We start from the raw sequence: 15,077 nt of genomic DNA, 5'->3' as shown, positions 1-15,077 counted from the left end.
ATTTTTTTTAGCAGTTTAGTGCCTTACATATAAAATCATATTAACATAGTATTTTAGTTAGGAACATCTGAATTGTTCTGGAGGTAGTCTTGAAAGGCCTTAGTTTTATTCCTAAATTTTCATGTGCTAGAACTGTGTGGCCATTCATAAATTTCTTAAATTTTTTGGCTTTAGTTTTCTTATTTTAAAAATAAGAATGATAATTTCTGACTATGTGGATATGAAGATTAAATTAAGATATAGATGTTGATGTATATATTCCTTACAAATAGAAATCCTCCATGAATACTTAATTCTTTAAATTGAATTTTTTGCTTTCTCTTTTATTATTATTCTAAAGTTGCAAAATTTGAGATTTGTTAAATACATAATTAGTTTACTTTTACAAAAAAGTTTAAAGTGTAAGCCATTTGGTGGTGGTAAAATGTATAAACCTTATTTTTTATCAGACTCTAAAACTGCCCTACTATTTGTAAGCCTTAGTTTTTCCTAACTGCAAAATGCAATAACAGTACCTATGTCATCAGATTATTGTATTGATTAAAGGAAGCAACAGTAGTGAATATTGATTGAGCACTTTTCGTACATTATTTTACTTAATCTTCATAAGAGCCTTTTGAAGTGGTATACCATTATTGCTATTTAATAGATGGGAAAGCTAAGTAAGACTTACAAAATCCAGACATCATACAACTTGCAAATAGGAGAGCTAGAATTCCAAGCCAGGTCTCTTAGGCCCTAGTGCCCCAAAGCACTTATCCACTGTGCTATTTAAGCTTTCAGTGTATAGCACAGAGCCAAGTGGTTAGTAAATTGTACTTGCTACTGCTTTGCTCTTCTATTTAGTGATTTTGCTTCAAGTACTCACTGTGTTCTATGATACATTTTGTGATATACATGACCATAAGGTTACCCCAAAAAGTACAGATTTAAATAAAAATTAAAATAAGTTGGAGTCCTTTAGATACTGAATCTTTTCTCTATGTGTGTATACAAATGTACATGAACTCTCTATATATACATATCTACACAATATTTTAGATACATCTGTCAAAACTTTATAGCTATTATAATTTCAATATCATATAGTGTATATATGAACCTACTTACATTAGGGAAAATATAGATATTCTTATACCTAAATGGCCACTTATAAGAATATTCAGAACAATGATTTTTCATACAAATGTGAGATTAATTTTACTGCTGCTTATTAACACATTACTGAATAATGAACTTGAGCAGAATTAATCTCCCTGAGTTTCACTTGGAATTTAAACTAAATTTTTGCCTAATTATTAGGCACATTTTTAAAATAAACTTTAATAAATTTCTAAATTATTAGAATTACATTGGATTTAATTGACATCAAATACAGATATCTTTTTAATTCTGCCACTGCTGCTGAAATAATCAAAAGCCTCATCCTTATTTTTTTACTTTTAACCAACTATAATAATATTGTAACCAGCTATAATAATTGAGAAGTTATATAGATACAGCTTTGTTTAGATGAACTTGAACAAAATGTTTCTAGTATTTTTACCTTTAAATACTAGCTGAAACTCTTTTAATCACTATGGTTTTAATCGGTAAATTACTAGGCTTTTTTTTCTCCTTCCCTGATGCTATGTCTCTATTGTGGGATTTGTATCTATATTTAATCTCTGACTTAAGGAAGAGGGCAAATTGCTAAATTCAGAGGTAAAAGATTGTACTGTGCCTCAATCCATTTATATAAAGTGGAATGATACTTGCAATATTGAATTTAGTTAAGTTTGGTAATATCATATGAACACAATTTGTTTTCTATGTTAAATCAGATTTGGTTTTAGTAATTAGATATTTTTAACAATGGAGATGAAACTGTGAAATTTCTATACATCTTTCATCTTCTTTAAATAGTCTTTGGAAGCTGCTTATTTCTTTTATATAGGCCTTTGTTTATGTTTAACCATTCCACTATCTTTCCAAGTTGAGGAGTCTTTGAACTAAGAGTATATTTTGTTTTGGGTGGAGTGAAACTAATGTTGTAAATTTTTTTTGTAGCCCATCCAATCTTGTCAAACCCACATTAGATAATTTAGCAGAAGTGGAATCGTATTCTTTATCCTATTAAAGTAAAACCTCTCACTAATTCAGAATTTATTATACTACAGATGCAGTATTTGTGATCTTTTTTGAGTAAAAATTCAAAGTAATTTCTTCCTCTGAATTTTCAGGGTCATACTTATAAGGGGAAACCTGTCTAAAATCACTAGCTTTTCAAACCAAGGGCTCAAGAAATGAAGGATTCCTTCAACGTGCCTTCAACCTCTGGGTCGAGCAATTAATTCTTGTATGTTAAAGGACTTTTATGTTTATGGTATATTTTTATGTAATATAGGCCTATTTTGAATTATAATGTAGGTAACCACCTTTCATTTATTGTAGCATTTAGTTTACAGTCTGTACTGCTTCCAGGTAATAAAATTGAATTTTCTCTTAAAGGTTCTATGATTGAGACCTTTTCAGTAAGTCATATAGGCCAAACCTTTCTATGTTATTCTGAATTAGTGAGGTTTTACTGTCCTAGTGTTATAAGGAGTAGAAAGCTTTTCAGAATGATAGTCATTTTGTTATAGAAAGGAAAGTCATAAGTTAAGCCAATTCGGTCTGACCTGAATATTACTAATGTGAGAAATAGTAGATAAAAAAGAAAGGCTAACATGAACATGATTTGATATAATTCTGTTTAGCTTTCTAAAATGGGCAATGAAAATGTAGAATTAAAAATGTGTGTGTCTGTCGATCCACATGTGTACCTGCATGTTATATAGATTTGTTTAGAGTTGCTATGCCACAGTAGAGTGGCTTAGGTTGACATTTATTCTAAGGAATAAATTCCTTATACAAATGTACAAGGAATTTGAATCTTGATGATACAGAGGTCATGTTTTAGTGATGTGTAGTTTTAGATTAGGAAAAATAGATTACCTCCCTTTTTTATACATTCTAAATTAAAATATTTATATTCTGGAGTGTGTTTTTTAACTTTATAGTTAGAATACCAGAATATTTAAAATCAAATGTAGAAATCAGGGAAGGTGTAAAGCAAGCTTAAGGGAGGAAATTATAAGAAGGGAGGAGGAAAAAAAGAAATGAAAGCAGGAGGATTTGGTTGAGAGTAGTTAGTGGTTGGGGGCCAGAAGGTAGGACAGGGAAAAGGAATGAGCTAGTTAGTGTTCATACATTTTAAAAAGTTTAATTGAGCTTAGCAATACTGATAGATAGGGTAGCCTTTCTAAGATTGGGAAATCTAAGTTATTTTTTAGTCAACTTGGAATTTTTTTTAATGGCTAGTACTAGCAGTATCACTAAGTATAAAATAATTGTTAAATGACATTGCATGCAGTTATTTTTTGTGCAAACTAAATTTTTCCATACAAATTATTATATTTGTAATTTTATAACATGAATTTATATTACATAACTGATTAGCTTAATAGGTTTTATTCATAATTAGATTTCTGTTTTTATTGATTTAGCAATATTTGCAAGCAGAAGTGTATAGTACTATATCTTTTCAAAAATTGCTTCTTTGCAGGTAGATTCTTGATCTATCACTTCTAACAGTTGCAGGTTCTTCTTGCTTGTTCCTTTTAACATTTTTCTCTTGTTCTTCATAGTAAACTGATTAAAATTTTTATTTTGAAGATGAATAATGGCTTACTTACAAATTATAAAACTTACAGATGGAAGTGGAGAACGAGGAGAAAAGGATGCAAGCAAAATCACAACATATCCTCCAGGCTCTGTGCGATTTGATTGTGAGCTCCGGGCAGTACAAGTCAGCTGTGGATTTCACCATTCAGGTAGCAGCTGGAACTTTAGGGTATAACTGCATTTTTACAATTGTGCTAAATCAGTTATTTGTTTAGTATAGACGAATGTAGTCTGTTAACTGTGTGTTAAAATCTATAGTGTGGCAATAACTCTCAAATATAAAAAAAGCTTTGTATTTTTTACAGAATTCCTTTTAAAAACTAGGGCATGATGAAATAGGTACTTGTCTAGAGATCTAACTTTTATTCTGTCTTCTGATGGATTTATATTATAATTCTATTTAGAAAATTCCTGAAAATGAAATAATCCCTGAAATTTTTTTAGACTCCAGAATTCTTAGTTTTTATAATCAGGTCACCTATTTTGTTACTGTTTGATGAGAAATGTACATCAATAAATTTCTTTATTTTTTTAAATGTTAAAAATAATTAAATGCTTAGTAAATTGTTGCATTTAGGTTATATAGCTTAGGTTGTACTATTCAACATTTATAACAATGAAAAATGTTAAATTTTCCTTTGATGCCAAATATATTTCCTTATTCAATAAGGCATTGGCAGTTATTGAAGTTCTGACCGTTCATTGATGTTTTACATAATTATGCAGAGCTCAAATCTGTCTGTACCTATATAATTATCCTAGACCTGAGAGAAAAAATATTGTATATGTACTTACTATTACAAACTTTACAGTTGACCCAAACCAATGTTTAATGTTATTAAATGGCATTATTTAAATTTAACAGTATTTATTATGAAAAACACTGCATTTTATAACCTATAAAAATATCTTTCTGACCTAAAATTATATTTTTCATTAAATATAAGCTTATACTTCAATTTCCTATTTTAATGGCTCTATAAATTTTAAATAGCAAAAATTGCACTACTTTTACTATAGTGTGATAGAAATATAAAATGTACATAATGAAATAATAAAGCTCTTCCTTTTGGTTTCAGTGGTTTTAATGGAAAATGGAGATGTCTATACGTTTGGATATGGACAGCATGGGCAGCTAGGACATGGAGATGTCAATTCCAGGTACTCTGATTCAGCGGTTGCCAACCAGTGGTCTGCAGACCACTGGTGGTCCGAGAGGTCTGAAAGGTTGGCAACTGCTGCTCTGACTTATTGTTTGAAGATACTGTTGTTGTTTTTTTTTTCTTTTCCTTTCTTTTTTCTTCTTTTTTGTCTAAATATATATTTCTATACTTAAAATAGTGTCTATACCGCTGTTTTAAAGAGTGTGGCCTGTAAAAATTACAGGTGATTCTTGATTTTATGGTTGAGTGATTTTTGTGGGGATAGATTTGTAGTTTCAATAGAAAAAATTATTTACATTCTACACACTTTAAATGTAAGTGATTATGATTATCACAAAAATCCTATATTTTTAATAATTATCTTTTTAAAGATTGCTCGTGGCAATGAAAAAGACAGTGAACATCTCCAGATTGCATTTTTAAAAATCAGTAGTGGATTCATTTATATTCCTTGATGTTGGTCCAGAATTAAAAAGAAGATATTGAAGCTTTTGAATAATTTTTAAGTAAAACATAATGATCTCTCAGAGAAACTGTACCAGTTTTCTAATCCACTCATCTGCTGATGGGCACTTAGGCTGTTACCAAATCTTAGCTATGGTGAATTGTGCTGCTATGAACATTGGGGTGCATATATCCTTTCTGATTGGTGTTTCTAGTTTCTTGGGATATATTCCTAGAAGTGGGATCGCAGGGTCAGATGGGAGTTCCATTTTTAGTTTTTTGAGGAAACTTCATACTGTTCTCCACAGTGGCTGAACCAGTTTGCATTCCCACCAGCAGTGCAAAAGGGTTCCTTTTTCTACGCATCCTCGCCAACACTTGTCATTTGTTGATTTCTTGATGATAGTCATTCTGACAGGTGTGAGATGATACCGCATTGTTGTTTTGATTTGCATCTCTCTGATAAGTAGTGACTTTGAGCATGTTTTCATATGTCTCTTGGCCTTCCTCTGTCTTCTTTAGAAAAGTATCTATTTAGGTCCGTTGCCCATTTTTTGATTGAATTGTTTATCTTCCTTTTGTTAATTTGTATGAGTTCCCTGTAAATTTTGGAGATTAAACCCTTATCGGTGATAACATTGGCAAACATGTTCTCCCATGCAGTGGGCTTTCTTGTTGTTTTGTTGATGGCTTCTTTTGCTGTGCAAAAGCTTTTTATTTTGATGTAGTCCCATTTGTTTATTTTCTCTTTAGTTTCCATTGCCCTAGGAGCTGTATCTGTAAAGATATTGCTAGGACACACGTCTACTATTTTGCTGCCTGTGGAGTCTTGTAGGATTTTTATGGTTTCCCATCTTACATTCAAGTCCTTTAGCCATTTTGAGTTTGTTTTTGTGTGTGGTGTAATTTGGTGATCTAGTTTCATTTTTTTTTTTTTGCATGTATCTGTCCAAATATCCCAGCACCATTTATTAAAGAGACTGTTTTGACTCCATTGTATGCTCCTGCCTCCTTTGTCAAATATTAATTGAGCATAATGGCTTCTCTGTTCTGTTCCATTGGTCTATGCGTCTGTTATTGTGCCAGGACCAGGCAGTTTTGAGAACTGTGGCTTGGTAATATAGCTTGATATCTGGTAATGTGACCCCTCCAACTTTGTCCTTTCTCAGGACTGCTGTGGCTATTCGGAGTCTTTTTTTATTCCAGATGAATTTTTGGAGCGTTTGTTCTAGATCTTTGAAATATGCCTTTGGTATTTTAATGGGGATTGCATTGAATCTGTAAATTGCTTTGGGTATTATGGACATTTTAATGATGTTGATTCTACCAATCCATGAACATGGTATGTTTTTCCATTTGTTTATGTCTTCCTCTATCTCTTTTTTTAATGTCCTGTAGTTTCCTGAGTACAGGTCTTTTATGTCCTTAGTTAAGTTTATTCCTAGGTATCTTAATTTTTTTGGTGCAATGGTAAATGGGATTTTTTTCCCCATTTCTCTTTTTGTGAGTTTATTATTGTTGTATAAAAAGACCATAGATTTCTGGGTGTTAATTTTGTATCCTGCTACATTGCCAAATTCATTTATTAGGTCTAATAGTTTTTTGATGGAGTCTTTGGTGTTTTCTATGTATAGTATCATGTCATCTGTGAATAAGGACAGTTTTACTTCTTCATTTCCAATTTGGAAGCCTTTTATTTCTTTTTTTTGTCTGATCGCTATGGCTAGCACTTTCAGTACTGTATCGAGTAGGAATGGTGAAAGTGGGCATCCCTGTCTTGTTCCTGTTCTTAGGGGAAATGAGTTTAGTTTTTGCCCATTGAGTATGATGTTGGCTGTAGGTTTGTCATATAAGGCTTTTATTATATTGAGGTATGATTCCTCTATTCCCACTTTTCTGAGAGTTTTTATCAGGAAAGGGTGTTGGATTTTGTCAAATGCTTTTTCTGCATCAATTGATATGATTATGTGATTTTTGTCTCTCAGTTTGTTTATGTCATATATCACATTTATTGATTTACAGATATTGTACCATCCTTGCATGCCCTGAATAAATCCCACTTGGTCATGGTGTATGATCATTTTAATGTAATGCTGAATCCGATTTGCTAGGATTTTGTTAAGGATTTTAGCATCTATGTTCATGAGGGATATTGGCCTGTAGTTTTCTTTTTTTGTGGTGTCTTTATCTGGTTTTGGTATTAGGGTAATGCTGGCTTCATAGAAAGACCTTGGAAGTGTGCCTTTCTCTTAAATTTTTTGGTGTAGTCTGAGGAGGATAGTTTTTAGTTCTTCTTTGAATGCTTGGTAGAACTCCCTGTAAAGTCATCCAGACCAGGGCTTTTGTTTGCTGGAAGATTTTTAATTTCTGCTTTAATTTCTTTGGTAGTTATCGGCCTATTCAGGTTTTTTGATTCTTCTTGATTGAGTTTTGGGAGCTTGTATTTTTCTAAGAATATGTCCATTTCATCTAGGTTGTCCATTGTATGGGTCATTTTCAAAGATAAACCACATATTGGGACACAGGCAAAGTCTCTTCAAATTCAAGAAGATAGAAATCATATCAAGCATCTTCTCAGATCACAATGGCAAAAAACTAGAAATGAACTACAATAAAAACAATTTTAAAAAATCAAACACCTGGAGGCTAAATAGCATGCTATTAAACAATGATTGGGTGACCAAAGAGATCAAAGAAGAAATAAAAAACATCATGGCAACAAATGACAATGAAAACACAACAATCCAAAATCTATGGGACACAGTGAAAGTCTTGAGAGGGAAGTTCATAGCTCTACTGACCTACGTCAAAAAACAAGAAAAAATGATAATAAATTATCCAACCCTACAACTCAAAGAGTTAGAAAGAGAGCAACCAAAAAAGCCCAGTGTAAGCAGAAGGAAGGAAATAATAAAGATCAGAGTGGAGATAAAGGACATAGAGACCAAAAAAACATAATATAAAAGATCAACAAAACCAAGAGCTGGTTCTTTGAAAGGATAAACAAGATTGATGAACCTCTAGCCAGGCTCACCAAGAAGTAAAGAGAGAGGACCCAAATAAACAAAATCAGAAATGAAGGAGGTGAAGTAACAACCAACCCCACGGAAATACAAACAATTATGAAAAAATACTATGAACAACTCTGTTCCAAGATCCGTGATTCTTAATCGTGGCTGCACACTAAATTTACTTGGGTAGCTTCAGAAATACCATGTACAGATTCTACAGCTAGAATTTCTAAGAGGTTTGTGTTGTGGGTGAGGGTTGGTATTAGAGGCAGCTAGTCCAGTCCTATATAGAATGGCAGCATCTGTCTTTTAAAAACTCCAGATTCTAATGCTAGTCCAGAATTGAGAACTCCTGTCTGTCCTTAAGAGTATGGGGTCAGGTTCATTTGCACATAAAATAAGGATGAAATAAAGTGTCCTCAGTTACTTTTATGAATGTTGTTGCTAATAAGAAGGGATGATTGAGGTATAATTGAGTTGAACTTCTCAATAAAAGGACCAGAGCAACATACATTTGACATTATTGTCAAGAGGTTTGTAAGATTATCACAATCTTAATGACAAATACTGTGCTTGTAAAGAGAGCAAAAGGTCTTTGGCAAAATTACTTTTATCAAATGTCACTGGATGTGACATTGGATATTGGACACTGCATATGACCCAATATGAATGGCTTGCAAGGTTGAGCAATTACTTTCACAGGTGTTAGAGGCAGCAGATATTTTGCTTCACCTTTGAATGGCCTCACTAATATGTAGATACTGAGTCAGGGCTTATAGTTGGTGTGGAAGAGAATTTAGTAAGTTTTAGTTCTATTTCTCACTGAAGACTCACGACATAGAACAAGAGGGTTTATTATTATGACATCGGTGTTGCTGCTGTTATTTAGCTGGTGATGATTTTGTGAGTCATGATATAAACTGGGAAAGGTGCATTATAGTTAGACATGATGGAGCATCGATCATGTGTGCAGCAAGGAGGGCAATTCTCCACAGATCTGACTGTAGTTGGTTGTCATTCCACAGAAAATTGGTAAATCATTATATTTCATGGTCTTGACTTCTTGGAAGGGAAATTGTGAAAATCTTGACTATAATCAAATCACAGACCTCTGGTAACTGTGAAATATGAAGAATGAACAGCATAAGCCAAGATCCTGCCACACCATGTTGAGGTATAATGGCTATTGAAAGGGAAGGTGCTCATGTCAGCTTTTAATATGAAGAGGTTACCCAAAAACTTGACCTAATGGTCCTGATTATACCAGTGAGCACCATTCCTTGATTAGCAGTGAATTGTTCAGGTGATAATACCAACCATCTTCTAAGTATGTTAAATATCCTACCTAATAAAATGGTAATATGTAAATTACCGTCTCTCCGCTGCGCCCACGATTGGGCCAGTGGTAGGCGCAGGGGGCGGGACTCGGGGTGGCCAGGGTAGCCGATTGAGCTCAGCGTCTGCGCCATGGCTATGCTGCGGAACAGAAGGGGCCTCTGGGGCAGCGAGCTCACGTCCCGCCGCAGACCATCAAAAGCGGGGGAGCTGGGTACCTGTCCGCTCAGGCACCAGGCCTTTCAGAAGGCTTCGCTGTGCCGGAGGCTTCTGAAAGGCCTGGTGCACCAGCGGACAGACACCTAGCTCCCCCGCAATCGAAAGCGAAAGCATGGGAGCTGGGTGCCTGTCTGCTCCGGCACCAGGCCTTTCGGAAGCCTCCGCATCCTTCCGAAAGGCCTGGTGCACCAGCAGACAGGCACCCAGCTCCCCCGCGATCGAAAGCGAAAGCGTGTAGGGGATCCTACACGTTCATGATTCAATCATGCACTGGGCCTCTAGTCATGAATATGATAGCTTTTCGTGTTTAAAATAAAATATTAGGATTTGTTAAGAAAATTAAACTCCAGTGAGATTTGCTTTAACTGCCCAAAGTTGTTCTTTTCTATTGTGTAAATGCCCACTTCTCTTTCCATTGATTGAGTTGTAACTGTAAGGTTGAATATATGTGCTGTGTGGAGAGCTACAATGGATAGCCCAGTGAAATAATGCCTACACACTCTGCCTGTTGGATTAAGCAATTATTCAAAACGATTTCTGCTGTAAGCATTCTAGTTACCCTCTATGTCTAGATGTATTAGGATTTGGAAGGCAGGAGTAAAGAGCTGGGTTATTAATTCAGAAAGGAATTGATTCACTTTTATGGAGGACCAATCCCAGGAGGAACAAAGTCCCTATAGCATACATATTAACTACCACAAAGCAAAACATTTATAGACAGTTGAAATAGTGTAGAGTTGGTGAGTCTTTTTTTAAGTTTCCAGTAATCAAGTGCTTTTAACTGGAATTTATTGTACAGCACACATTGATAATGTGTGATTAATGTCAGATAAATATTGCAGTGTGCATGATGATAAAGATAGATAAACATTATTCATATTCTCTTTATTTAATGTATTGACTTGCCAAAATTACTGAGCTCAATCTCTAGTTTGGGTCCTGATTCTATCACTTGGTACCTATATAACCTTGGCCAAGTTATATGACTTTCCTATGTCTCATTTGCTTTCTCTATTAAATGGTAGTAAGTATATTTGCCTCAGAAGGTTGTTGTGAGAATTCAGTGAGATGATGCATGTTATTTACTTAGCACAGGGCATAGCCCATGGTAAGTGCTCAATAAATGTTAGCTGTTATTGTTGTCCCTTTTTAAAGTGAATGTAAGAAAAGTTTTTGATGGCTTTTATACATTCACTCATGACTTGAGTCTACCAACCCACTTTTTTGCTTATTTTGTCCAGTATGCTTCTAAATTTCTGAATTCCAAATTCTTTTACCATTTTCAATAAATTTAAACCTGGATGTTGGGAAATAGATTATATAGTTTAGATGTTTTTATTCTCCTTTTCCAATAGAATTTTGCTAGTTTTTATAATGTTTCTGAGTTTTATCTTTTTCTTGCTATACTGTGCTCCTTCTGCATTAATATTCTATACCAGTGGTTCTCAACCTTTCTAATGCCACGACCCTTTAATACAGTTCCTCATGTTGTGGTAACCCCCAACCATAAAATTATTTTCGTTGCTACTTCATAACTGTAATTTTGCTACTGTTATGAATCATAATGTAAATATCTTGTTTTCCGATGGTCTTATGCTCTACAACAACGGTCGCCTAAGACCATCGGAAAGCACAGATATTTACATTATGATTCATAACAGTAGCAAAATTACAGTTATGAAGTAGCAACGAAAATAATTTTATGGTTGGGGGTCACCACAACATGAGGAACTGTATTTAAAGGGTCGCGGCATTACAAAGGTTGAGAACCACTGTTATACCATCATTGTGTCTGGAACAATTTAGACAAGGTTCAAATTTTTGCTTCATCTCTTACCAACTATATGACTGTAATTTACTAAGCCTTAGTTTAAATAACAATTCTTGAGGAATTAATATGGTATTTGTAAAGTGCCTGACATGCGCGCGCGCACAAGCACACACACGATTTTTCTCTTTTGCTCTTCCTGTGTTTTCCAAATCTACACTAATAAAAGAGAAACATGCAAATTACAGTCACTCCGCTATGCTACTAGCCAATCGTTGAGTATGCAAATTAACCTGAAAATATGGCGGCAGTCCCTCCCCCCCCCCCCCCCCCCCACCCACCGCTCAGGGCCTGTGGGGGTCGGAGAAGTCGGGCGCCAGTGCCTGAGGCTGGCTGCAGTCCAGGAGACGAAGAAGCCGTCTGCCCCATGATCCAAGGCTGCAGACAGCAGCAGAAGCCTCACGTCCACCTGCCCCACGTCCTGGGGGAGATGGAGAAACCGGGCCCCAGCGCCTGAGGCTGGCTGCAGCTGGGAGACAAAGAAGCCGCCTGCCCCCTGATCTCAGGCCAAAATACAGCACTTGCGGCTGCAGCCCAGGGGAAGCTACTTGCCCATCATCCCCTGTGGCTGAAGCCGGCCTGGGCACCTATGGCTGACCCGAGGGAGGGAAGCCTGGATCCCGGGTGCCTGTGGTCGGTTGGAGGAGGGAATCCTGGGTCCCGGATACGGGGCCGACCGAGGCAGAGGTGGTTAGGGGTAATCAGGCCAGCAGGGGAGCAGTTAGGGACAATCAGGCTGGCAGGCAGGAGAAGTTAGGGACAATTAGTCATGCAGGTGAGTGGTTAGGAGCCAGTAGTTCTGGTTCTGGATTGTGAGAGGGATGTCCGACTGCCAGTTATCCCCTGAGGGGTCCCAGATTAGAGAGGGTGCAGGCCGGGCTGAGGGATACCCTTCCCACTCCCCCTCTCCCCCTCCACGAATTTCGGGCACCGGGCCACTAGTAATTTAATAAATGGGCTCACTAGCATCAGGGAAAGAGATCAAAGACTATTTATTAGAAGACCTGCCACCAACTCTTGGAAAAATCTTTTTAAGTTCTTCAGATCTACTCATAGAGTTATTTCAGCAATCAATGATATATTTTATGTAGAAGTGTGAAGGGATAATTGTTTATTTGCCAAACTCTCCATATTTCAGAGTTGAGAACTAGTTTACCTTTCACTGCTGTTCTTAGCTGTATTACTCCATTATAAAGTAAAATAAAGTAAAATAAATAAAATAAAATAACCACTAGTGCTCTTTTGAGGCATGGCCATTCTGCTCTCTTCCCTTTTATTACCTACCAACCTTTCAGTCATTGCCTTTCATTCATTGAAAATTTAGTGTCTGCCTCATAGTGTTTTCTCAGTCTGAGTTTTGTCACACTCATGAGTGACTTCAATATCTATGTGAATGACACCATACAATATAATTATATGACACCCTTATATCTAGTAAACTTTACTTCCACATTCATTATGGTTATTCCCAGCGCCCATCCTGAATCTGGCACAGCTCAAACTTTGAATTTAAGTTTACACAACCATAATCTGATCACAATTTCTCCTTCTTTTACTTAGCTTTACTTAACTTTAGTTGGCCATTGACATTATCAGTACTCAGTTCCCTATAGCCCTCTGCTTTTTTACTCTTTCACCCTTTTCATTTTACCTAAGTTAGAGATTATTTCTTCTCTTCACCTATACTCTTACCAGTATCCTCAATTCCCTTACCCTCTTGGTCTTGATGCTAAAGCATGGCAAAACTTCAGGCATGAATCTGTCTATCTGTATTTTTCATGTCTAACTTAGGTTTCAGAAAAAAATATACTCATGTATAGTTATATGGTTTCCAGATTCAATTAATTTCACTATGATGGGCAGTAATCCTCCTATTTTGTAGTTTTAAACTATTTGGTTTCAGATCTTTTGAGAATTTGATGAAAGATATGTGCTCTCTTTTCAGAATAAATAGATACAAGAACATATATACAGAAATTGACTTACAGATTTAGGAGATTCACATATCTCCTGAAGCTCATTAAAATACTTCCCAGAAGCCCTTTGGATCAAGTTTAAAAACTTCTGATCTCGGTACTTTATTTGTTCCATCCAGCATCGTACCTTTTCTATAATCTTCAGATTCTCTGCTCACCTACTTCCTTTTTCATCTCAGCACATGATCTCTATTAGAACAAAAATAAAAACTGTTAGGTGGGAAATTCTTTAGCCCGCCAACTGTACAAACACACTTGCATCCATACTACTACTTTGCTACTTTTTAATGTAATATTTATGAAGCCTATCTATACCTTTTCCTTAGGGATCAAGTTCTGTTTCTTGTCTCCTCTCTGACCTGTATATTTAGCCTCATTATTTTTACTCTTTTAAACTTCTTCAACTCTCCATCATTTTAAAGGACCAAAGTCTTTCCTTCAACTTCATTTTCCCTTTAGTTGTTGTTTCTTTTTCTCTTTCCTGCTGAGATGCCTGAAGGGATTTTGCATAGTCTAGGACCCCACTGTTAATTTCTCATCTGCTACAGTGTTGTGCCTACTCCTACCAGAGACTTTCTTGCTAAAAAGTTGAGTGGTCAGTTGATGTCTCTCTAAAGCATTTGGCATGTAGATTATTTCCCCCTTCTTGAAATCTTCTTTTGCAATAACTCACTTCATTTTCCAGAATTCATTATTCCTCATTGGTATGTCCTAGATTTCTACTAGTTTTTCTTTCTCTGTCCATACTGACAGTGTTAGAAGAGATTCAGAATGAAAACCAGGATTTCTTCTTTTCTCTTTTTAATCATCTTCATTCATTCTCATAGCTTAAAAATGTTACCACTGTGTACCTTGTTGCATAAGCAGAAATCCTTCCTGACCTCATATCAATCATTTGTCAAGTCCAATCAGTTATTTTTTTTACATAGCTGTCAAGTTCATTCATTGTTTTCAATCTACTCTGTTCCTAGTTTGTGCCTTCATCTTAATTCACCCAGTTATTGTGAATTTTTTTAACTAGGTTTCCAGCTGTTAATCTTGCCTCTTTCCATTCATTTTTCATTGCAGCCTGAAAAATTATTTAAAATATATTTTATATAATGTTTAAAGTTTAAAGTATCATAATAACATTGTCTCAAAATCGAGCTCTTCTGTTTTGTATGGATTATTTCTATAGTGATGATTATTCTAATTACAGATAATGATTACTAAAAATGGTTAATAAATGGTAAATAGAGTGATATAAGAATGGATCTAAGGATGTTATTTATCATATTTGTTATCATTTATTATGTTAACTGTGTGCCAAGCACTTGACATATGTGAGCTTCCTTATTGTTCATAAGAACCCTATGGATTATTATTATCTTCTGTGTTATAACAGAGAAAAATGAAA

At 35.3% G+C, this 15,077-nt stretch overlaps 1 protein-coding gene across 6 annotated transcripts in view; it reads left to right on the top strand.

Annotated features, from left to right (window-relative positions):
• Nucleotides 1-15,077, top strand: part of MYCBP2 (MYC binding protein 2) — a 310,827-nt gene that overhangs the window by 105,223 nt on the left and 190,527 nt on the right. For all 6 annotated transcript variants that reach the window (XM_054719873.1, XM_054719875.1, XM_054719871.1 and 3 more), the window contains 2 exons: nucleotides 3,735-3,854; nucleotides 4,785-4,866. In XM_054719873.1, the coding sequence (XP_054575848.1) occupies nucleotides 3,735-3,854; nucleotides 4,785-4,866 (202 nt within the window). The remainder of the gene's footprint in view (nucleotides 1-3,734; nucleotides 3,855-4,784; nucleotides 4,867-15,077) is intronic.

Source organism: Eptesicus fuscus, chromosome 8 (assembly GCF_027574615.1).
Source record: "Eptesicus fuscus isolate TK198812 chromosome 8, DD_ASM_mEF_20220401, whole genome shotgun sequence".
Taxonomy (NCBI): domain Eukaryota; kingdom Metazoa; phylum Chordata; class Mammalia; order Chiroptera; family Vespertilionidae; genus Eptesicus; species Eptesicus fuscus.
Note: the sequence above shows the minus strand (reverse complement) of the source record. Positions and strands in the feature narration are given on the sequence as shown.